Genomic DNA, 18,700 nt, shown 5'->3' on the forward strand with positions numbered 1-18,700 from the left:
AAAACTTGTGCTATATCCTACTGGGTAGCCTCTAGTCACATATCACGTCTTAAATTTAATTTTTAAATAAATGTAATTAAAAATCCTGTTCTTCAGGCATGCTAGCCACATTTCAAGTGTTCAAAAGCCATGTGTGACTAGTGGCTCACATGTTGGACAGTTCAGATTACAGAACATGTAGCATAAAGTTCTATAGCCCAGGACCAAGCAAGTGTGTACTGAGATGGCATGGGAGGGTGGTGGGGGGGGTAGGTAAAGTAATCTGGAGGGCCTAAGTCATCTGGCCGGGAGGAGGAGTATCCTTTAGAAGAGCACTGAGGGAGTTCCCTGACTGTCCAGCAGTTAGGACTCCACGCTTCCACTGCAGGGGGCCAGGGTTCTATCCCTGGTCATCAGAGAACTAAGATCCCACAAGCCATGTGGTGCATCCAATTGAAAAAAAAAAAAAATGGAGTCAAATGTTAAGAATGTTAAGAGGGCCTTGAGGGCAGGCAGCTCAGCTGGAAGAGGGGACACACCATGCCCACTGAGCACTCACTGTGTGCTAAGGCAGGGCCAGAGGGCAGAGTGCCCTTGACTGGCCACATCCCAGCCAAACAGGCCCTGACTTGTGGTCTGGTTTCTAGTCTGGCCTCTGCCGTTGACATCATTAATCACAAAAGCACAGATGAATGAACTAAAACACAGAGAGGGAAGAGGGCATTGACTTGAGTCACACAGATTAGTCCCCAAGGCTGGACTGGAACCTGATGTTCTGTATTGAGATACCTAGAATCTGCCACCCAGGCTTCACCCATCTTTCAACAGCTTGGCCCAGCTCCTGTCTATACACATCCAAGGTTGTGAAATCACGGAAATGTATGTCTTTGAAGCAGCCACCCAATGGGTCTGATTCTAGACCAAGAAGTGTTTCCCTTTCCCCCACTGACAACAAAAAAGAGAGGTTCAAGAAGTTTGGGGTGGTGACTGGAATGGTAGGAACCATGAGAATGAGCTGGTCTTGGGGTGGGGGGAGGGGAGGGACCAGGACTAAAAGCTTCCTCTACCCATTTGCTAGGATGCCAGAAACTCTGCCCCCTTGGAGCCTTGTCCAGTCCACCATCCCTGCTAGCACCTCTTGTACATTTCATGTTTGTCTTTCTGCACATCAGGGTGGGAGGGAGGGCTAGCCCCCCTCCATGGAGCTTCCAGCAGCCTTGTCATGGCCAGTTTCCCACAGGTCTTTTCTGTACCACTGAGGGTGGGGGTGGGGAGGCTGGTATGCAGGAATAGAGAGCTCCCTTCTCCAGGAGTAATAGTGGGGAGCTTGAGTGGACACTGCAGAATATCTGGGACTGGGGACTAACACTCCCGTTTTGTGACCATGTGCAGCCTTAGAGTCTGCCCCAGTTTCCCTTCCAGCACTATATGAGTCGGCTGAACTCTGGCCAAGTCCTCTCTCAAGACCAAGATTTGAATTTTCTGGGAGGATCTTTGCTCTGTTCTCCCAGATTTGGGCAAAGGATCCCTCACCCTGGTTGGCTACAGAGCAAGTAAGTCTTCTTTTTTTGGTTCCCCTCACCAGGATTTCTGGTTCCTTTTCTCAAATCCAGGGCAGTATTGACTTCTCCATCTCCTGGCCACTACCCCATGTCAGATCTTATCAGTTCCAGCCTGGACCATTGCAGTGGATTCCTAACTCTGTCCACTCTTGAACCCTTAAATTCAATCAGTATAGCAAGCAGCCAAGGAAATCTTTCTGAAATTCAATCAGGTCATTTAGGAAAAAATTCAAGCTCTGATGTTCAAGACCTCGAAGATCTAAATTCCTCTCACACTTCTGTTTTGCTCACACACACATGCTTATGAGCATATTTTGAAAATCATTTGAAAAGATACTCCCTTCTGTTCTGGGAACAGCTGCACAGCCCATCCCTATGAGAGGAGGCCTGCCCAGACCAGCCTTGAAGAAGACTGCAGCAGCAACTGGGTGATTTCCTTTCCTGCCATTGTCCAACTCAGTGGGACTTCTGCTGACGCCCTCCCCTCTTTGGTACACACCCCAGCTCCCAAGGAACAACGTGGTTTTTATCTTCAGGCTAGCTATTTTATTTCATCATGCCCAAGGATCTTTCCAGCAGCTTGAGGGGAGGAGAGAATTTCTTTTTTTCAAAGTACTTTACCATTTTAATGGACTATAGGGGAAAAGAGAAACTGAAATTTTTGTTAAAATGAGGCATCAATAACATTATATTAACTTCAGGTATTCAGTGTAATGATTCGTTATTTGTATATATTGCTAAATGAGCACCACAGTAAGTCTAGTTAACAGCTGTCATCAGTTACAAAAAAAATTTTTTTCTTGTAATGAGACCATTCAAGATCCACTCTCCTACCTACATTCAATACAATACAGTATTAACCATAGTCACGGCCATGCTGTTCATTACAGCCCAAAGACTGTATTTATTTATTTTATAACTGAAAATTTGTACCTTTTCACCCCCTCACCCATTAGGAGAGAGGAGAATTCTTGGCCTTATGAGGTTAAGCCCTGAGTCTAAGGGTGGGCCTGGGGGAGGGGGGAAAGCTGAAGAGGAAGAGGCTCAGTCCCTGGGCGGGGAGGGGGGGTCCCAGTCTGAAGAACAGGAAGAGATTGTGCCTCAGTACTCAATATCCTAGTGCTGTCTTTCCCCTCCATAGCCCCTTTCCCCTCCTCAGGGGGTTCTGTTGAGAGCTTCCTATTACATAATCTGAGGTGGAGGCAGGGTAGGAGGGGAAGGAAGCGAAGGGGGAGGGTTAGAAGGAAGGTGGAGAGCAAGCTTAGCTGGACTCTCTAGCACAGCCTCTAGGGGGCAGCAGTGAGGTTGGCACCGCCCTCTAGAGCTTAAGGGACCCGCTGGATCACTCAGGGAGCAAGTCAGCCTCTGCTTCTCACAAGTGGGGGCCCCACTTGGGGTCCCACACCAGCACCAGTATTTCAATTTAAATTCTACAATTAAAATCACCCCTATAGCGTCATGCCTTTAGGTCTTCAATTCAGCAAACAACTGCTTACTGTGGGGGTGTAAGATACTGCTTCTGAGAGTCAAGAGGGCATTTTGGTTTTCCAGAGCCTCTATCAAAGGCCCCCAAGAGGGGGCAACTTAGGACCATCCTCGTGGGGATTAATTTACTAGACGCTTCTTCACCCCAGGATGGGCTTCCCTGGTGGCTCAGAGGGTAAAGAATCTGCCTTCGATGCAGGAGACCTGGGTTCAATCCCTGGGTCAGAAACCCCTGGAGAAGGGAATAGTAAACCACTCCAGTATTCTTGCCTGGGGAATTCCACGGACAGAGAAGCCTGGTGAGCTCTAACCCATGGGGTTGCAAAGAGTCAGACACGACTGAAGACTTAACATTTCACCCTGGGGTGGTGCAGGTGGTAGTCGGGAAAACAAGTGCAACTCCAAGAGAAGCCTCTTTGGGTGTAGGTGGGGACAGAACCGTGTTTACAGAATGAGTGGTTGTCAGGGAAAGCTCCCAGGAGGAGATGCTCTGGAACCTGGTGGGAGGGCCTGAGACTGAAGGGGAAATTGCAGTCTTAGCCCCATGACCCTTGAACAAGCCCAGGCAGCCAAAAGCAAAGTGGTGATGACAACAAAGCCCACTCACCTGTTAGATCCCAGTCTCAGCTCTGCTCTCACCCTCCCTCATCCACTGCCCATTAACATGCCCCAGTCACACCTGTCAATTCTTCCCACAAAGCGAGCAGCTGAGTGCAATTTATCCACCCCCCTTCTCCAAAGTACCTGTGTTTTAATGGAAAACTCTGGAAGGCCTAGAAGAATGACTCCAAAGCTACACAAGATATTCTAAAATAAGAGTCCCCTCAGGCACCTAATTCTCGAAGGACCTCACATATAGACAATTGCCAGGGCCATCTACCTTCTTAAACCTCAATATTCCTAGCTTAAAAAAAAATGAGCAGCAGAATCAGGTCATTTTCCAGTTCCCTTCGAACTCTGATGTACAAGCGCTGAGCATTTTGAGATTCCACAGACTCCCTCAGACTCCCATGCTGAGAGCACAGGGCTGGCCAGCCCTCATTAAGAGGCAGCCAGTCTGTGGTTTGGCACCACTGCCCAGCAGGCATTTATTAAATCAGTAGGATGTGGTCCCTGCTGGCCTGGAAAGAGAACACTAAGCTCCAAAAACTTCCTGCAGCAGGCCTCCTTCAGGGAGTGCCGCTCAGAGGGGTGAGGAACAAAACCGTTCAGGCCCCTGGCAGGGCTCCAAGATCCTGTTCACTAGTACTTCTGCCCTGTCTGCACAGAGAATCGGTGACTGAAAACATCTGGAAGCCTGTCAGAGACCGTGGCGACTTCTCTATTTTGTCTGGGGGTGCCTGTTCTTGACCCTGGTAATCCAGGTTGACCTTTGCCAATGCCCCTTCCCAGCCAATCTTCCGCACTTCATTGGGCAACAACCCTCAAATGAAATCCACATGAACCCAGCTGCTAACAGCTCCTGGAAGGGCTGTAGGATCTAACACCTTCCCTGCGTTCTGTGAGCCCTAGTAGCAAGGGAAAAGAGGGCCAGGGCCTAACTCTTGCGTCTCTGGATCTTCCAACAGAATTGTGGAGAGAGGGAGTAGGTAGGAAGAAAGGAATGGCAATAAGCAAGGCCTGCTAAAGGTGAAGGCCGCAGTAGGCGAGGACGGCACAGGGGAGTGACAGGGCTGCAGGTGGCCCAGCAGAGGCCCCAGGCTCATGCCTGCTCCTCGCCAGTGACCTCAGTCACACTGACACCACGCTGACTGTGGGAGTCAGGACTGGGCCGGGAGGCTGGAGTGTGTGTGTCATTGACGTGGTGGCCCAGGGCTCCCTGACCTCCTGTCCCTGTTGTGACTGGGGATCTGTTCCAATGTTCTCTGGGTCTCTATTTTAGGAAATACTGAGCACCTGCAACATATGTCCCTGGTGCCAGGAAAAGATACATTAGTGAGTACAATCGTACTCCATTATCTGCGGAGAATTGGGGGACCCACTATGGATACCAAACTCCGCGGATGTTTGAGTCCCATTGTGGGTCCTCGGCATCTGTGGATATGGCGGGTAGACCCAATTCCTACACTCCAGTCCCACTCACTTGTATGTCCATTCTGATAAAAGCCACAACATCTCAGGTATGTCAGTGGGGTGGGTAAGAGTGCTTGGAGGTTCAGGGACAGAAGAGCTACCCTGGTCATGTTGGGTCTCCCTGATTCTGACTCCCTCCCTCAGCTTCTCTGGGGCACAGTGGTTGGACCCAAGGTTCCCTCCGACTAAGGTTGGAGCTCTGATCCACTCTAGTTTTCTCCACCGCCCCTCCACGCCCAGGGCAAGAGTCCATGAAATAAATACAGCAGGTTAGAGGGAGAGAGAAGCTGCTTGAAGTTTATTCATAAAGTATAAGGAGGCACTCACTGGACCTGGGCTTCTTTTTTTTTTAACTCCTCCTTTCCCTTCTTTTCCACCTAGCAGAGATTCTTGCTTGCTCTCCTCTGAGAGTCCTCAGCTGATTTTACTAGCCTCCCTGCTCTCTGCTATAATGAGCCAAAGACCAAGGAAGTGAAATGAAGTGAAGGCAGTTCATCTCAGAAGGCCCTGAAGGATCCTACTGAGGCAAAAGGCCCGACTCTGGTCAGTTCAGGTCGCTCTGGAGCAGAGAAACTGGTGTCCTTCTTGGAGTGCTGCCTTCATCTCCTCAAACTGAGCCAACTGGCAGGCATCCTCCAGCTCCAGCCAGCGGTAGGCCTGGTGCTCGTGGGAGAGGCGGACCTCCACATCGCAGTCCTTTACCTCCGCCAGCCAGTAGATGACGATTTTAGGCTTCTCTCTAGCCACGTAACTGAGCTCCCTTCTGAAGCCCTCAATGATGGTCAGCTGGCCTGCTTCTATGCCTGCTTCCTCCTGGGTCTCCCGAAGGGCTGTTTCCAAGTCACTTTCTCCTGGTTCCACATGGCCTGGTGAGAAAAAAAGAAGAGGAAGCGAATATAATCGTCAACAAAGCTAGATTTTCCAGGTCAGATGATTTAAAGCTGGGGTCTCTGGTGACTTTTCTAGGTGTTGCTAGGCTTTGGCAATATCCTAAACTGGCAGGGAAAAGGGTACAGGGCAGGTAGGGTCTGGCTCTGTGGTGTCTGGGCAAGCCCCTTCCCGACCCCATCTTCGCTACAGAGAGTGAAACAAACCATATATTTGGCAAGTCTGGTCTAGAATGCTGCTCCTCGATGTGGAAATCGGCCTCCCCCAGACCTCTGCTCTATTTTTCTCTGGAGCTCTCTTCATCCCATGTTCTCAGGGAGACCCTTCCCTGGGAGACCTTAACGTGACTTTCCCAAGGAAGGGTGGTCCTTTCTTGCAAGGTGGGAGCTGGCTGAAGAGGGAGTTCTTCGCTTATAGCCCACAGTGAGGACTTAATATCGTCTACAGTTGGTGCCTGAAGTCCCAGGGCCAATGGTCAGGCTCTAAACCCTATACCAAGGCATCGGCAGCTGTTTCCAAGTAGCTATCAAGGCTCTTCCAAATTGTTTTCATCTTTCTGAGTAAGGCCAGATTCTAGTTTCATAGGGAAAATCCTGATGGGAACTTAGACTAAGGACAAGCTGAGAGCCAGTTCTAAGAAAATTTGTTGGCAAGGTCCAAACTCAAGCAGACAACTGCCAAGAAACTGTTGTAAGAGAACTTGAAGCTCTGCAGACTGGAAGCAGCCCTCGGCTTTGCCTCAAGGCCCTCCCTGCAAATTCTCAGCTTGCCCAGGGGGGCCAAGAAGGCCTGGGAGGGGTCTGGCAGCCTCGATCAACACATGGTTTCAACAAGTTGTTGGGGGCCTCCTGGTTCGGGAGCTCATGGGAAGCAGGAATTCTTAGCTGTTCTCTTCTTAGCTCAAAGACAGGGCTACATCCTAGTCTCCTCCTTCCCAGGGGTCCCCAGAGCAGCGCTCCAGTCAGCTGCTGCTGCATAGCTCCCACAGAAAGCAACCAGGAGTCTGGACTTAAAATTCCATTTCTGTCCCTGGCTGTTGGGGGATTTTCTCTAGAAGCACCTCATATAGCTGTGGACACAAAGCCAGACAGGTACTGCATCGGGGGAGGCAGGTGGGAGGGATGCTGGTGGGCAGAGAGGTGACACTGATTCGGGATGCCTGACCTTCCCAGTATCTATTTAGCATTATGCCTGACCTTCCCAGCATCTATTTAGCATTATGCCTGACCTTCCCAGCATCTATTTAGCATTATGCCTGACCTTCCCAGCATCTATTTAGCATTCTGCCCATCAGTGCTAAGATGGTAACTTCTCCCTTGCCTAAGGCAGGGAAATTCAGAGATATCCTTTGAAATCTTTCATCGAGAGGCACCATGCAGTGTGACTCAGATGATCAGGAGGCAAGTGTGAATATTCCTATTCATAGTATTGGTGACATCTCTTTTTTTTTTTTTTCCACTTTGTTTCTCCTCAGTGGAACTCAAATGTGCCAATTGTTTTTCCTGTTCCCACTTTCTTGTTCTCCAACCCTAAGATGTTAGTCGCTCAGTCGCATCCGACTCTTTATGACCCCATGGACTATAGCCTGCCAGGCTTCTCTGTCTATGGAATTCTCCAGGCAAGAATACTAGAGTGGGTAGTCATTTCCTTCTTCAGGGGATTTTCCCAACCCAGGGTTCGAACCCAGGTCTCTCAAACTGCAGGCAGATTCTTTACCATCTGAGCTATCATGGAAGCCCTCCTCCAACCCTGGAGGAGCCTTGTTCACCTCTCCCCCACCCCACTTTCCCTTAAAGTCTGTGCTCCCTTCTGTCTGGGGGCTGTTCACTTTTAACCTATAGCCCAGTAATGACCTGGCCCCAGGGTCCCCAGCTGCCAGCCCAGTGCCTCTTCTTCCCCACCATTCACTGGAGAGGCTGACGCTCTGGTGACCAATACAAGAAAACCTGGTATTCAGTCACAGAGTTCTATTTCAGTTCTTCTCTGGCCTGGCCTTGTAGACCTTGTATGCAGAAAAAGGGCCAAGAGTTTCTGCCCACACACCCACCTCCTGCTACACAATCACTGGGAAGCAAGTGTTGTAGGGTGCCTGGCAGCGTGGATTTCTGAACAGCGCTTGGCATTTCCCCACAGCCCACCCCCTGGCCTCTCACCTTTGGGAGGAGTCCAGTGATGAATGCCATCTGATGCCTGTAGCAGGAGAAACTCAATGGCAGTGTTGTCCACCTTGGGGATGAGGCGTCTTCGGAAGATGATCAAGCCACATGCTCTCAGGGCCATGGTCTATCTGAAGGTGTAACAAAAGATGTGCCAAATTACACCAAAAAGGAAGATCCATACTGAGGAGGCCAGAGGGGGGCAGCACTCTGGCGCCGGGGAGTCACACAGACCAGCTAACAGTGACCTCGTCACCTACATGCTGAGGACCAATGCAGGGAAGCCAGGAGTCAGACAGGCCTTTGTTAACTGCAGGCCCTGGCTTCTACCTGGTAGTGTGGGTCTGTCCCAACTCTTCCGGGTCTCCCTGCTGGAGCAGGGCCCATGTGTATATGTAGAGATGGGAGATCCTCAGGTGTAAACTCACCAAAACTGGAGAGATACTGGGAATGGGAGAGATGCAGTACAATGTCATCATCAAATCCACAATCCCATTTCCCTCAGCCTCCAGCTTGAGACTCTGGAGCAAAGAGACCCCAAAGTATGGTTTCTTTGTATTTTTTAACTTCTATCGTTTATTTATTTTGGGGTATAGTTGATTTACAATGTTGGTTAGTTTCTGCTGTACAGCAGAATGAATCATTATACATATACCCACTCCATTTTAGATTCTTTCCCATATAGGCCATCACAGAGTATTGAGTAGCATTCTCTGGGAAACAAGGTGGTTTCTGATGGCTTAGAAGGGTCACTTAGGAATGGTGGTTTAGTGTTCTAAACATTTATTTGTTACTGATTTTTTTATGTTTTGGAATGTGATACATTCACATGGTCCAAAATTCAAAATATAAAGGAGCACCCATGGCAGAAAGTCTCCTTCCCATCCCATCAGAGGCGAACCAGCAGAGTGGTCAAGAGTATGAACCTGGAGCCTGGGTTCAAGTTCAGGCTCTGCCACTCATTCACCATGTGATGAGCTCCTAAGGCTCAGTTTCCTCAGCTGTAAGACAGGATAATGATAGCTCTGCTATAAAGGGTTGCTGTGAAGATTACATGACTTAACTTTGTCAAATGGTTTAGAACAGTGCCTGCTGATTAATAAGCACTCAGTAGACTTCAATATGCACAGAAAAATGTCTGGAAGAGGATACACATCATTAATACTGTTTTCTTGAGGATGAGATTATGAGGAAACTTTCATTTTCTGCTCCATATATATCTGTATTATTTGGAAATTTACAGAGAACATTAACTTTATAATCAGCCATACAAGAACAACAGACTTTTTTAGTCTTCTTTCCACTGCAGGAAAAAATGTCAACAACAAAAGACAGGAGGGACTTCCCTGGTGGTCCAGCCTTTAAGACTCTGAGATTCCACTGCAGGGGGTGTGGAACTAAGATCCTGCATGCCATGCGTGCAGCCAAAAACACACACACACACCAAAAAACAAAAAACATGGAAGATCTTTTCAGTAAGGCTCTGCTAAAGAAAAACTTGTGGCATTTGTTCATGCAGCAAATATTTATGGAGCACCTACTATGTACCAAGTATTGTGCCTGGCCTTTGCCCTCGCGTGAATATAGAATATAGTTTATAGTCTAGTAGGAGAGGAAGACTTTAAACAAATAGTTAAGCAAATTTAAAAACATTTGTCAATAAGGTCTGTGTTCCAAAGGGAAAATGTATGATTGGAAACTTGACCTTGCCTGAGAGATCAAGGTATGCTTCTTACACTTGATCCTAGCCAAAAGGCCGAGAAGCAATAAGGAATGCTTCCTGAAAGAAAGGTATTTGAGCAGAGAAGTAAAGGATGCATAAAAGGTAAACTGACAAAGGGAAGGAAGAAAGTGTGTTCCAGGTGGAGGGAACGGCATGGACAAAGGTTCCCAGGTGAGAGGGCAGAACTGAAAGAAAACCAGGGGTCTAAAGTGCAGTTGAGGTCTGAGAGACTGGCCCAGGCAGGGAAAGGCCTGAGCTGCAGGGCCTCATCTGCAGGATTCCAGGGCCAGAGAAGAAGCTGGTGCCCCTGGGTGGCACAACTGATGCTGAGAGGAGTGGCTGGAATAGGAGTTGATGATCTCCATGGCCCCCTTGATGCTGCTCAATCAAGATGATCTTCCCTGGCAGTCCAGTGGTTAAGAATCTGCCTTCCAATGCAGGGTTCAATCCCTGGTTGGGGAACTAAGATCCCATGTGCTGTGGGGCAACCAAGTCCATGTGCCACGACCACCAGGTCTGAGCTCTATGGAGTCTGTGCCCGTAAACAAGAGAACCCCTGCACCACAATGAAGACCCAGTGCAGCCAAAATAAATAAGAATTAAAATGTGTTTTTTAAAAAATGAGGTAGAGACAAATGTGCTGCTTGTAAAAAGATTTTCAGACACACTAAGTGGAAAAAGAGTGGCTCATAACAGTATGCAAAGTGTGGATCCTTCTGAGTTTAAAATTTATACATAAACTGGTATCAGGGCTTTTATTAAATGTGGTGTTCTGTTCCCTGGTCTCCCAGGGAATAAATACATGCTGAAGACTTTATTCTGGAAGCCAGAAAGAACCCTGTCACCAAAGAACTAGTGAAGAAAGATTTCAAATTACTGGCTACAGGTTTAGGTAAGAAAAGGTACCTGATCCCAGGCCTTCCTATCGTGATGATCAGAAAGCATCAGCAAGTTACAGGTGTAGGGTACCTTGCCCCTGCTTCGAGTAGAGTCCCATGAGATGGATATTGGGACAAGCTTAGGCATCCAAGGCTAGAGGGCACAGCACCCTGCCTAGGACAGGAAGCCCCTGGGCATTCTTTCACACCACTGCTGTCACCAACACTGCATGAGGAAACAAAGATGCCTCCATGGGGGCCAAGAGAGACAAGCCTGCGGTGGCCATGTGGCACCACTGGGGAGAGGGCAGCAGGCCAGTACTGTCCTATGGGGAGGAGGCTTAGGTTAGTGATAAGGGTGCACCCTAGCAAAACTGTATCTCAGTAGATACCTGTATTCAGCAGTGACCACAGCTAACAGCCAGACCAGAAGAGCTAGGATCAAGAGCCAGGATCAGACAGATGTTCACTTTCTACCTGTGCTCTGTACCCAGAGAGGACAGAAAGGCAGAATTCCTGCTCACCCTCCAATCATGGCTTGAGCCAGCTGAACTCTACAATTTCTCCTTCCTTCCCCATCCATGCAACCATCTCCTTATCCTTTCAGCAACAACTCAGATGTCACCTCTTCTGTGAAGCCTTCTGGCTTCTAATCCCTCCATCTTCTTGGCCTTTAACATGGCCTGAATAATCTACTACTGTCATGTTTGATAAGAGAAACAGAATACTATAAGAATTCAGGGTAGGGAATAGACCTTGTCCAATCAGGAAGTTGATGGAGAAACCCATGTACCTCTGTCACCTTGGCATCTGGTGTTAGGCCTGAAATCTCTGTAAGCTGGTGATGCCAGCAGTTGGAAAGGAAAGCTGACTGTGAAGTGGAAGACAACAAGGAAAACTGGAACCTGTGAGAACAAATCAACTTCTGTCCACTGTCTCCAAGCTCATTGACTTGGATGACTTGCAGGAGAAGCTGGTGCCTTTGCCACACAGCTGAGTGTACACCCAACCCAGGACTCAGAACAGCTGAAGAAGGCGATGCAGCAGGAGTCGGGGAGCTGCGGGCCTGGGTGCTGTCCTGCACCCTAAAGTGAGCCAGCAGACCACAGTGTCCAGAGGTATGTCCTGCAATCATGCCCAGGATCCTGCTCTGTCCTTCACAGTGGACTGGCTGCTATTTCACTTCAGCCTTCCAAATCTTGCACAAAATTCTCCTGAGGTCAGCCCTAACCTGGAACTATCCAGGAAGGGACCCCTGGGAAACTCAGTTCCAGCTTAGCTACAAAGCCATCACAAGCATGCACACCTAGTATGGTAAATCTCTGTACCTCTGGCAGGTAAGAGCCAGACTGTGAGCTATCTCCTGGGACCCAGCACAGCAGCTCTCAACAGATGTTCATTGACTCAACAGAACTGTCTCCCCACCTCCCACTCAAACAAATGCTCAGGTTATATTCTGGGACTTTGGGAAATAGCCCAGTGTTTTCCTGAAGAGTGCCATTTACATAAAAGTCAATGGAGCTATTGTTGGAGGTTTTCTGTTTTTCTGGAGACCATGGAGCTGAAACTGTCCTGGGGTTTTAAAGTATCCAGATTTCTTTCTTCCTCTCTCTCTCTCACAGATACACATATATACACTCACTCCAGCACACAAACTCTGAGTGGATTCAAACCTCAGGGGGTTAAATAACACACCATCTAATATGCAAATATGCCTGCAGCCAGATTGCGGAGGTGAGAACTCCAGGCTGACAGCAGGCAATTCACACTTCAGCAAAGTGGCAAAGTGCCTTAGGTGGTTTAAAAAAACCTGAACAACCCCCCCTCAATGTCATCAGAAGGTTCCAGAAGCTAAGGAAAAGTGCTCTTGGCTTTCTCTGTAGATACAATTCCCTCACCGCCTAGGAGGTTGAGGACTTAGGTGCCAAAAAATAATTCACAGATAAATGTCTACACTGATGTGTTGTGGTCCAATATTTTCATCAAATTAATCAGAGTGCTATTGCAAGCACAGCTCAACCACAGGAGCCATCACAAATGTACCTTTAGAAAGAGCTCTCCAAATCCTCCTGCAACCTGTTCCTCCTAGTCTAAAATCCCTCTAGCAGAAACGGTATTTCATCCCACCATGTTATCAATTAAGAATCTACCCCATGCAAGGTTTTTTATCTTTTATAATGCTCAAGACAAATCTTCACAATAAGCATTGTTACCTCCAGTTTAAGATAAGGAAATTCAGATTCAAAATGTTTAAAATACTTGCCCAAACACATAACTGGTCTGTGAATGCTGAGATTTGAATCTAAGTAAAAGTGAAAAGTGAAAGTATTAGTCATTCAGTGGCATCTGGCTCTTTGTAACCTCATGGACTGTAGCCCTCCACGCTCCTCTGTCCACAGAATTCTCCAGGCAAGAATACTGGAGTGGGTACCCATTCCCTTCTCCAGGGGATCTTCCCAACTCAGGGATCTAACTTGCGTCTCTTGCACTGCAGGCAGAATCTTGACCATCAGAGATACCAGGGAAACCAAGTCTAACTCCAAAGTTTGTATTTTTTCCATTATACAACTTTGCTTATCTCGAAAGAGCAGGGCTTAGGGCACAAGTGGCCCTGAGAGAGGATACGAAAATGATTTATTAAATTGCTTCCAGTCCCCAAATTCCCACACTTTGATCTACATTCACATGGAGGATTTTTAAAATGTCTAACTGGAATCCTATTCATAGACGTTTTAGTTGGAGGCTGACATAGATGAAGATACTGTTCCCCAAAGACAACCCTGGAGGGGTATAGTCTGATGCCCCAAAACTTTGTCTCTCTGATAAAGGTTTCTATGCCTCTGCTTTTTTTCTTTTCTGGGGAGCTGGAGCCTATAACCACACGTTCAAAACCATACCCAGTGTAGCCTGAGGGTTCTCAAGCACCAAGTACTGGGGACATGCTTGATGCCAGCCTTGGACAAGCACACAAGTAACTAACTTGGGGCACTAGTGTCCAGGAAATTTGCCCAGGCCACTCCACTATGAGGAGGAAGGTCAGCTCTGCCTACCTACAAGCAGCTAGCTATGTGACTGCTCAGCTTCTCTTCACATCCCACATCATAACGGTCTCTTCTCCAATTCTCCTAGTCCCTTCTTCCCTTTCGAAGAAGTGAACAGAAATAAGGCTCCCATCCTTGAATAAAACAACATCAACAAAAAGATAAAGCTAAAAAAGAAAGAAAAGAAAAAGCCCCCAACTACCATAAACTGGTGAGTTGAGACAAAGAAAATGTTCCCTCAGCCTCAACTTTACCTGGACATCTGCCACTGTTTCAGAGACTAAGCTGCTGAGTCATCTTGCTATCTTTGCTGTTTGGCTGAGGGAGGAAATGGGAGATTTCACCTGTAATGACATGAATACTGGCTTCAAGGATGAAGTCAAAGTCAGACAAGGTTGGGACAAAAATCATTTCTGGTGAAGAACTGTTAAGTGGCCTATTAGTGCCATCTGCTGTACAATTCTGGAAAGCAAACATGAGGAATTCTAATACTAGAGCCTGAAAGGATTTATTCTCTCATCTAATGTCTGTTGAGTGTGTTCCATTCGACAAGCAGTGTGACAGGACTGAAGAATAGATAGGAAGCTGAATACTAGTGAAAGTGGAAGATATTTAAACAGACAAGTCACTAGATGTGTTTTGTGCATCACAAAGGTATGTGTGAGATGTAAAGACAGCAAAGAAGGAATGATTATCTTTAGGTCAAGGGGGGTACTCCATAAGGGTTTTAAAGGATGACTAGGAGTTTGCTTGCTTGCTAAGTCACTTCAGTCGTGTCTGACTCTTTGTGACCCCATGGGCTGTAGCTCTCCTGGCTCCTCTGTCCATGAGATTCTCCAAGCAAGAATACTGGAGTGGATTGTTATTTCCTCCTCCAGGGGATCTTCCCAGTCCAGGGATTGAACCCCCTTCTCTTATGTCTCCTGCATTGGCAGGAGGGTTCTTTACCACCAGCATCACCTGGGAGGCTTCTCTGGAGGCTCAGATGGTAAAGACTGCCTGTATTCCAAGTATTTTCATCTTTTCTCAATCAAAAACAGAATGCACAACACAGAAAAGCATGGCTGGCTTTGCAGTGAGAAAGACTTAGCTCCCTAATTCAACAGCATGTTATTTTGAGCAACACACTTCTCTAGGGCTCATTTTCCAAATACGGGAATACCAACCTACTATTAACAGTTGTTGTAGAGTTTAAAATAAATAATGTATACGTAGGGTCTGACATATCAGAAGTACTAGATATATGTCATACTTAACCCCTGTATAAAACGTCATCAGAAAGCTTCTCTGTTATGTTTTAATGGCATGCTCTTAGCTTTCATTAAGTTGAATAAAAAAATGACTTTTCATATTTTCTACAAAACTGTCAGCGAACACACTGTTCATCACACCATGTACATATATCCCTCACAGACCCACAAGATGTTTTAATATAGCTACTAGGAAGAAATTTCACTCTTTTGAAGAATGGATTGTTTCCTTAATTATTATTTAACTGACAAGTTTTGAACTAAATTGGCCACTCAATTACAGTACATCTACTGGTTCCATTGGCTAATATATTTTCTTATTTCTAGTATGAAGATAATAGCTACCACTTTTGGAAGAGTTACTACTTGTCAGGCATTTTGCCAAGTGCTTTACCTTCATTATTTCACTTACTTTTCACAACAACCCCATGAGGCATTACTCCCCGTTTTCAGAAGAGGAAAAAGAAAATTACAGCTCAGAGATGAGTCTGGGTAGGGACTCAAAAGCAGATCTGCCCATCCTAGACTCTACACCAGCTACATTTGGCTACTTGATTGCATTCAACTTATTTAATGTCATTCATATATTTCCCCCTTAAGAGATATAATAGATACATAAGGTCCAAACTAGGCCACAAGAAAAAAAGAAGTTTTTTAGGTAGTAGGACTCTCCTGTGACTTTCTTTACTTCTGTTGTAACTGTCACGATAGTATCCATTCAATAAAGGAAGTAATTAGTAAATATAAAACCTCTCTTGGAAAGTAGGCAGGGTTTAAATAGTAATAACAAAGTTAAAACTGAGGCCCAGGGAAGGCAAGGTATGGCGCTCGGATCGCTGGGCCCCACACCCAGTACTCTGGGTTTCCGACGACCTTCCCGATCACCACTCGTCTCGGGACAAACAAGGCTCGCGGGGCCCCCAGAGGGTCCCTCCTTTCTTTCTGCAGCGGCTGGAGTCTGGCCTGCTCGCGCCCCACAGCCAGCTGGAGAAGGGCAAGTCCACTCCTGACCCTACAGCTACCGGAGGTTAGTCAGCTGCAGACTCTCATTGCTCCGAGACTCAGTTTCTCCACGGAGAACTAAACCCAGTAATCCCTCTGTAAGGCTACTCACCCCAAGTAGGAGAAGGCAAAAGGCGGACCTTGGGCAAGACTGGCAGTCCGTCGACCAATCCCAAGAGCTGGGTTGCGCTTTGGCAGACCAACAGCTCGGGGCGGAAGGATCCTGAACCCGCCTCAAAGGTGCGTTTCTCTCACTTAGAACATCGCGAGATTTTCATTTCAGCGGAACGATTGGTTGAACGACGGAAATTGAGAGTTACGCCCACTGTTTAATCGGGTTTCTGATTGGTCTTCTAGAAGAGAAGGCGGTTCACGTCCACGAGTTCCCTCGATGCTCATTGGTGGACTGTGTGGGACTGCCGGAGCGCGGGCGTCGGCGCGGGCGTTCGAACCGGCGCTTGGCGGCGTTGCCATGGGGATGAGGCCTGGCCGCAGGCTCCAGCTTGTGAGCACAGAGGGCTCCCGTTGCCCTCTTTGGGGCTCTCTCCTCTCAGCGTTATCTTCAGTCTTCAGACAAGGTTGACCGAGGAGGAATTTGGAAGCCTCCTAGGTGAGAAATGGCGGAAGAGAATCAAGGCGGGTTGGCCTGGTCGAGAGCCTTAGTGCCTGCCCTCGCCGGAGAGGGTGAGCAGGGCGCCCGCCGAGCGCGTGAAGAGGCGGGCAGTTGTAAAGGAAACCGGGAGTTGACCTCTCCCTGTCGGCCATTCACCCGCTCGCTTACCCTTCTTCCCCACTTCTCCTGTGAAACCTTTTCTGAGTCTCGGAGTCTTGCTTTTGAACCCATAGCCCTGACTGGAAACTCTCTCAGAGCGCTTCTGTTCTGCTTTGGGTTATTTGCGTACTTCCGTGAACCCCATTCTTCTCCCTTCTCCCATGTAATTCTGAAGTCTCTGAGGCAAGGCAAGCATCTTAACATATTTCACACATAGTAGATTTCTCAGGAAATATTTGTTGAGTTGAATTTAGATTCCACAAATAGATTAGATTTCTCTCTATGCCCTGCCCCGTTTTTCCTCCCATACAGAGATTATTTTTTAGTTTTTATAGAACTAGGAGGAGAGTATTCTAATCCCTTAATGCACAAAGACCTGAAAGTTCGCGGTTAATCTTTCCACTCTGTGAAATGGAGAACGTTTTGGTTGCTAACTGGAACTCTTCCTACCTCGTGGCTTTTAGTCTTGGTCTCCCAGTGTTTCTTATTGAACTTTGTGTTAGTGTTGCTTAAAACAAACCATTCTGTTGTTGCTGTATGCCAAGAGACATAATGTCAGTTTCTTAGTAACCCACAGCTATTGTCACATTTGTGTGTTTTGGAAAACGTTTTATTTAAATCCTTTTCTCCTTTGTATTTGTATTCTGCTTTTAGTCTCCTTCAGCACATATAACAGCTGCTCTGGTAGCCTTTCCATTTATCAGGTGTCCCTGATAGAATTGCATTACCAAGACTGTTGTTTCGTTTTTAACTCATAAGACTATATGTTGCCATTATGCTTTGCTGATTCTTATATAAAAATCATAGCTCAATGCTGACTTTAATAAAAAGATTGAAAAAAGTTAGGTATAGCAGCTCTGTTCTTAACTACTTTCCTATGACAGTTTGAATAAAACCCCATAACTAAGCCACAGACCTGTGACATGTAATGGAAACCCGACTGGGGATTCAGGGTTTGGTCTTGGTTCTAACTCACTCCCTATGGCTGGCTTCGCAGGTCATTTAGCTCTTTTAGATTTCTCTTTTTCCATCTGGAAAATCAAAAGGTTAAATTAGATTAGAAGTCCTGTGGCTCTATTATCAATTTAGTCAAGCAGTTGTTGCCAGGTAGATACCATGCACTCAGCCTTCCAAAGACAATACAGCTGGAGGTAATAGCTACCATTATTGAGCATTTACATGAGAAAAGCACTGTATCAAGGCCTTTATATAAATATTACATTTTTCTTAGCATAGTACAGTAAGGTACTACCCACATACCACTTCGTTAAAAACTTTTGGTTTCTGTTGTAAATGAAAATCTTTTAACTATTCATAGTATGGCCTTGGGGCAAACTAGGGTATGGTTCTCTCATCTTCCCATTGAGAAACAGCAGTTTCTTTCTCTGGGCTCCAGTTTTGTTGTTTGTAAAGTGAGTTGAAATATGCTTCTCAGATCTGTTTAGTTTAATTGATAAATTAATCCAGTTTCCTGCACTGGTTCAGCAAGCCTATTCATAATTTGTTCAGAGTAGGTCATCGACAGATATTGTTAAATGAGTGATGGATTTCTACTTGTACTTTGTTGTAATCATTATATACTTCCCAAGATGATGTCTCAAGGACTCTGATGTTCATCATCCTATTAAACAAGAAGACTTTTCCATAAGCATAAACTAATAGGTACCATTCATACTGGAAAAATTCATTTTTCCACCAATATGTCTTTTTTCCTGCGTAGGGAAAAACCACATGTGTCAGGGTTCCCCCTCCCCGCCAAAACAATTCTCCATGACACCAGCTGGGTGTTCTGCAATTTACCTCAATCCAGCACTGTTTACCTGGAGGTAGTGTCAGATCCTAGAGGTTAAGGGATCCAAGACTGCTCCCATATCACTTGAGATACCAGTTA

At 46.7% G+C, this 18,700-nt stretch overlaps 2 protein-coding genes across 8 annotated transcripts in view; one reads left to right on the plus strand and one right to left on the minus strand.

Moving 5' to 3' along the window:
• Window positions 1–5,369: 5,369 nt before the first annotated feature.
• Window positions 5,370–16,190, minus strand: NUDT2 (nudix hydrolase 2). Of its 4 annotated transcripts, XM_060410887.1 has the most exons (4): window positions 14,040–16,190; window positions 13,795–13,919; window positions 8,141–8,274; window positions 5,370–5,965 (listed from the first exon to the last, which is right to left on the minus strand). In XM_060410887.1, the coding sequence occupies exons 3-4, from the start codon at window positions 8,265–8,267 to the stop codon at window positions 5,649–5,651; spliced, it is 444 nt and encodes a 147-aa protein (XP_060266870.1). In that variant the 5' UTR covers window positions 8,268–8,274; window positions 13,795–13,919; window positions 14,040–16,190; the 3' UTR covers window positions 5,370–5,648. The 4 variants fall into 4 exon arrangements, with proteins under 4 accessions (XP_060266870.1, XP_004004181.3, XP_042099024.1 ...); XM_004004132.5 differs by lacking the exon at window positions 13,795–13,919 and having other exon boundaries at window positions 16,150–16,190; XM_042243090.1 differs by lacking the exon at window positions 13,795–13,919.
• A 319-nt stretch (window positions 16,191–16,509) lies between these two features.
• The window catches only part of KIF24 (kinesin family member 24), a 70,099-nt gene continuing 67,908 nt past the window's right edge, over window positions 16,510–18,700 (plus strand). For all 4 annotated transcript variants that reach the window (XM_012118196.5, XM_060410867.1, XM_012118205.5 and 1 more), the window contains exon 1: window positions 16,510–16,647. The gene's annotated coding sequence lies outside the window, so the exon portion shown is untranslated. The remainder of the gene's footprint in view (window positions 16,648–18,700) is intronic.

Source organism: Ovis aries, chromosome 2 (assembly GCF_016772045.2).
Source record: "Ovis aries strain OAR_USU_Benz2616 breed Rambouillet chromosome 2, ARS-UI_Ramb_v3.0, whole genome shotgun sequence".
Classification (NCBI taxonomy): Eukaryota; Metazoa; Chordata; class Mammalia; order Artiodactyla; family Bovidae; genus Ovis; species Ovis aries.